Genomic DNA, 5,484 nt, shown 5'->3' with positions numbered 1-5,484 from the left:
AGAAAACAAAAGACACAGCGAAGCCACGGACGGCCACCTCCTCTTCTTCTCTTCTCTTTTACTTGCTTGAGCTGTAGTGATTCCTTTTCTTCCTTCGGGTTTCCGTTCGTGATCTCCTCGGGTTCTTGGGTTCGATCCCGTATCTCCTCTTTGTCGAATCGAAGCTCCTCGGAGGAGGAGCGGAGGGGGCGTGTTTTCGATCTGAAGACGAATGTGGGGTGCGATTGGAGGTGATTAGGGGTCTCGATTGGAGAATGCGGCGGCTTGGACGTGACGGCGACGCCACCGGACTCGGCGCTGGAGGCGGGGACGCGGCGGCGGAGGATGTAGGCAAGCCGGTGGTGGTGGCGGTCCCACCGGCGGCGCAGGCGGAGGTGATCTTCCACTCCAGGAGTAGATCTCAGGGCGTCGGGGGCCGGAGAGTCTCCCCCGTCACCCCTGCCGCCGGTTCCCCGGAAGAGGACGCGACGGTGGCGGTGGTGGAGAAGGTGCTCCCTAACGGTGACATGTACACCGGGGGTTTCATCGGGAACTCCCCCCAGGGTCGGGGGAAGTACCTGTGGGCCGACGGGTGCATGTACGAGGGGGAGTGGCGGCGGGGAAAGGCCGCCGGGAAGGGCAAGTTCTCCTGGACCTCTGGCGCGACGTTCGAGGGCGAGTTCCGCTCCGGACGAATGGAGGGCTTCGGGACCTTCACTGGGTCGGAAGGCGACACCTACCGTGGCTCCTGGGTCGCCGATCGGAAGCACGGGTACGGATGCAAGTGGTACGCCAACGGCGACTACTACGAGGGCGGGTGGCGGCGCAACCTCCAGGAGGGTCGTGGCCGGTACGTATGGCGCAACGGGAACCAGTACGTCGGAGAGTGGCGAAACGGGGTCATCTCTGGTCGCGGGGCGCTAGTCTGGGCAAATGGCAACCGCTACGACGGCCACTGGGAGAACGGCGTCCCGAAAGGGAGCGGCGTGTTCACGTGGCCCGACGGCAGCTGCTACGTTGGTAGCTGGGGTAAAGGTGATCAGAAGAGCCTCAACGGAACTTTTTACCCTGCCGTCACTGCCGACCGGAAGGAGATCGCCGGAAAAAGGAGCCCTTTCTCGCCTTTGGATGACGCATTTGTGTTGCCGCCGCTGGTACCAGCGTCGAGGAAAAGATCGTCGGTGGATGGAGTACTGGGGAGGAAGAGCTCCACCGCGGATAAGAACTTCCCCAGGATCTGTATCTGGGAATCCGAAGGCGAGGCCGGAGACATTACATGCGATATTCTTGATACAATCGAGGCGGCGATGCTTTGCCAGGATGACTTGTCCTCCGATCAGGCCGGGCATGCACTCATTGGTAGTGTGCCACCGCGGCGGAGCCCATGTTGCTTGTCGGCAAAGGAGGCGAAGAAGCCAGGGCAGACTATATTGAAGGGCCATAAGAACTATGATCTGATGTTGAGCCTTCAATTGGGCATCAGGTAGATGGCTCGATGTCTTGCTGGTTAGCTGCTGTTTTTGCCTTTAGAATGTCATTTGAAATGTTGGTTGTACAATTTTTCGGTTTCAGTTACTCTGTTGGGAAGCCAGGTTCACTGAGAGAGCTCAAAGTGGGGGATTTTGATCCCAGGGAGAAGTTTTGGACGAGGTTCCCTCCTGAGGGATCAAAGATTACTCCACCCCACCAGTCTGCAGAGTTCCGGTGGAAGGATTATTGCCCTGTGGTTTTCAGGTAGTATTCATTTGTAGTGGCTGGAATAATGTAATTTCTTTTAGTTTTTTACCATCTATTTTGGATTTTCCTTTTGGGTTGTGTGAGTAATTGTGGTGGTCTTGGCTTGCAGACACTTGAGGAAGTTGTTTAATGTGGATCCGGCAGATTATATGGTAGCTATATGTGGAAATGATGCTCTGAGGGAACTATCTTCTCCTGGGAAGAGTGGAAGTGTCTTTTACCTAACCCAAGATGACCGCTTCATGATAAAGACTGTAAAGAAATCTGAAGTGAAGGTTAGATAATCGAGAGTTCTTGTTTTTCATCGATATTTCCATTTGAGTTTGTAGTTCTGCATGATTCTGAGCTCTGAGTTCATAAAATCATTCCAGGAAAGAAATGATATGAATAGTGGGACTGTTGCCACATGTCATTATGTAAAGTACAGCTTAATGTGGATATCAGATCTGATTTTTGCTATGCATTAGAGATTTGGTTTCTTTTAGCCTGAAGTTGTTTTAATAACTTGCTTTCGGTCTATGTGAACTTGATGAATTCTAGTGCCCTTCATCCCGCATATGGCAGGAGGATCCAATTGATTAGACAATATACAGTTACATGTACCCCTAGTGATAAAAGAGCCCAGAGAGAGTTTGTTGCTTCTTTGCAGAGGCCTTTGTCTTAGCAAATATTCATGACTTGTTTTTTATCTGGGTGTTCAGGTGCTTATTAGGATGTTACCCAGTTATTACCAACATGTACGTCAATATGAGAATTCACTAGTCACAAAGTTCTATGGTGTGCACTGTGTGAAACCAATTGGGGGGCCAAAGGTATGACGGTAGTCACAGCTTCTTTTACCATTACTTAGCTCTCCATAAGTTTCCTTTATTAGGTAATTATGTTAACATTCTCTTTCTTATTTGCTTATATGTGTCTGGGAAACAGGTACGATTTATTGTAATGGGCAATTTATTTTGCTCAGAATATCATATTCATAGAAGATTCGACCTGAAAGGTTCATCCTATGGCCGAACAACTGACAAGGCAGAGAAAGAGATTGATGATATGACAACCCTCAAAGATCTCGACCTGAACTACGTATTTCGCCTGCATAACTCTTGGTATCTGGAGCTTCTCGAGTAAGTTCACTTTCTAAAACTAAAATGTTTGATTGTTTGTGTTTCTCATCAGTTATCCTTTTTTTTTTTTTGTGGTTTGATGATATTTGTTCACCTTTCAGACAAATCAAGCGAGATTGTGAATTCTTGGAATCTGAGGGAATTATGGATTATAGTCTCCTGTTAGGACTTCACTTCTGTGATGATGTTTCAGCATCTTCGACGGGCCTATCACCATGTTCTGCATCTCCAAGTAAGTTGAATAATGTCAAAGTTTGATATATTACGGAGCACTACAGGTGTATTTAAACTTAGTAATGTTGCTTGATTAGAATCTCACCGCAAGAGGGGCTCATTTCAAGATCGAACAACTCGGTCTGGCTTGCAGTTCTCAAGATCAACCCGTCAAGATATGGATTTGACTATGGATGGCCGGTATGTCTTTTGAATTAAATGTTCTCTTTTCTTAAAGAAGCTGATTCAATTGAAATAAAAAGACTAACACATAGTCCATCTCTCTTTAGTGCGATGATCAGAATCAACTATATTATTTGTTTGTTTTTATGATTTTGATTTTTTTCTTGCATACGCGTTGTCCTTGGTAAAAATATTAATGACTTGAATGCATTGCTTTCTCTTTTTTGCCCTTTTGATCTCGTCGAGGACAATTTGAAGGGATTGTCATGTTCAAGCTTCAGACTTACCTAGAAGGAAGCTCGCTATATACAACTCTTATTTAATCTTTGCTGACACTGATTTTCCCTCAGGAAGCTGTTGTGAAAGATAGGAATCATTATATGGCGATTTGGTATTCAATGGCTAGTGGTTGCTTTTAGACTGATTAGGTTTGGGCATGATAAACTGGCAATTGTTTTTTTCCTTAAAGAAGTTGGTCCAGTTCATGCTTTTTAATAGCCAGCTGATGATGATGCATGAGAACCACTAGCAAACCCCAGCGAACTACTACTTTCAAGAGTAACACATGAAATTTGGTACACTGGGGCCTCCTTGCTGCTTCTGTATGGTCCACATCTCAATTTTCAGTATAGATATGTTTTTCAGTATTATGTCACTCCGTTGCTATCCATTCGGCTAAAATAGGATGAGCATTGCATCATTTGGGCCCTAGCCGGTTACTCCCCAGTGTCAAGACGATACATGTTGTCTTAATTTCCTTCACTAGAATGATAATATCCATTGTCCTACTTAAGCTACGCTTTGGAAGATTTTATTTATAAATGTTAATAACCGATGTAAATATATATTCTTCATGATCAGGAACCCTTCAATTCGGCTGGGTTTGAACATGCCAGCAAGAGCAGAGCACACAACAAGAAGCGCCTCCGATCCATTTATCGCTGGTGGAGGGTTGCCGATGCTAACCCGCAGTGGCAAGATCCATGATGTGATTCTCTACTTCGGGGTAATAGATATTCTCCAGGATTATGATATTACTAAGAAGCTGGAGCATGCCTACAAATCCTTGCAGGTGGATCCCAATTCCATCTCAGCAGTAGATCCAAAGCTCTACTCCAGAAGATTCCAAGACTTCATCAGGAGAATTTTCATGGAAGATGACTAATATAGGGGAAGGAAAGGAGGGGATAACCGGAACAAACTTCTGAAGCCAAAAATCATACTATAAGTGGCATGATTTTGTGAGGAGAATGGGATCAGTGAAAATGGAAGTAGTTTCTGTTATCGGTTCAACATGTTCTGTTCGTAAGGTGCTCTCAGACATCTGAATTCGAAAAAATCAATCGGAGGAGGGAGAAGGTGTGACCGAGGAAGAAGAATTTTAAGGTTGCTAAACAAGAGGCAGATGAGCAAAAAAGGTGGTTCGTGGCTCTTGGAAACCTAATGTGCAGAGGCTAAGTACTTATTCGAGGAAGGCCATAGGTGGTCAGTGAGGTTAATAATTCTGAAGCTCACGATAATGCTCGGCACAGAGAACATGAGTTTGAGAGCTTCAACCATCCATCAGATGAACGCATATTTTCGAATTGCTAATTTGCAAACTCAAAAGCTCTACAGAACTCAGTAGCTTCGGTCCAAGAGCCTCGAATCACCTGCGGAGGACGAAAACATTTGCTCGGCCGGACAACACTGGGCTGGTTAGGCTGAATTTTGAAAGCTCAGCCATGATGAAATGTTGTCACATGTTAATTTTGTTTAGGATTGGAGGATTCCCACTAGTTTTCTTTATTTGTTGTTGTTTCAGATACAAAGGTTACTCAAATTTTTTGCTTCCTGGGAGAAATATGAAGCCGTTGTTGAAGGCATCAAATAAGACTTGTATAGGTCATAAATGATAATATAAGCATTGTCAGAGTACATTTGAACTCCCATTCTGACTGCTGCGTACTGTGCCACTCGCTTTGCTCTCTCTCTCTCTCTCTCTCTCTCTCTCAGCTTCTTTCCTGTTATCGTTTGCCGTTTGTTTCTAGTCGTTCTCAGTACCGAATGGTCTTATTCCGATGTGCTTTACCAGACCATGGCAGGGAAGCTCGCACTGCCCCTCTCGCAACAGCTCATAAGAAGGGGTTAAAATTGGGATGGGCGATGAAGTGGGGGGGAAAAAAGGTGTAGAGAGACAGAGAGAGTGGCATCAAAAGCAGAGAAAAGTGCAGGAGCGAAGATGTGGGAGGTGATGAGAGGGTCGCTCCTC

General features: G+C 45.9%; 1 protein-coding gene across 1 annotated transcript; it reads left to right on the top strand.

Annotated features, from left to right (window-relative positions):
• Positions 1-5,162, top strand: LOC135595937 (phosphatidylinositol 4-phosphate 5-kinase 1-like). Its single transcript, XM_065087477.1, has 8 exons — positions 1-1,462; positions 1,552-1,713; positions 1,826-1,991; positions 2,418-2,528; positions 2,644-2,837; positions 2,939-3,069; positions 3,149-3,251; positions 4,095-5,162. Exons 1-8 carry the CDS (start codon positions 255-257, stop codon positions 4,396-4,398), a joined length of 2,379 nt encoding a protein of 792 aa, XP_064943549.1. The 5' UTR covers positions 1-254; the 3' UTR covers positions 4,399-5,162.
• The last annotated feature ends 322 nt before the right edge of the window (positions 5,163-5,484 follow it).

This window comes from Musa acuminata, chromosome BXJ1-10 (assembly GCF_036884655.1).
Source record: "Musa acuminata AAA Group cultivar baxijiao chromosome BXJ1-10, Cavendish_Baxijiao_AAA, whole genome shotgun sequence".
Classification (NCBI taxonomy): Eukaryota; Viridiplantae; Streptophyta; class Magnoliopsida; order Zingiberales; family Musaceae; genus Musa; species Musa acuminata.
This window is presented reverse-complemented; position numbering and strand designations above follow the sequence as displayed.

What these genes read in the sequence shown, in the direction of transcription:
- LOC135595937 (XM_065087477.1), top strand. Translation starts at nt 255, where the DNA reads ATGCGGCGGCTTGGACGTGACGGCGACGCCACCGGACTCGGCGCTGGA. An exon ending in AACCAATTGGGGGGCCAAAG is followed by an intron (nt 2,529 to 2,643) that starts GTATGACGGTAG and finishes TCTGGGAAACAG; the next exon opens with GTACGATTTATTGTAATGGG. An exon ending in ACCATGTTCTGCATCTCCAA is followed by an intron (nt 3,070 to 3,148) that starts GTAAGTTGAATA and finishes TTGCTTGATTAG; the next exon opens with AATCTCACCGCAAGAGGGGC.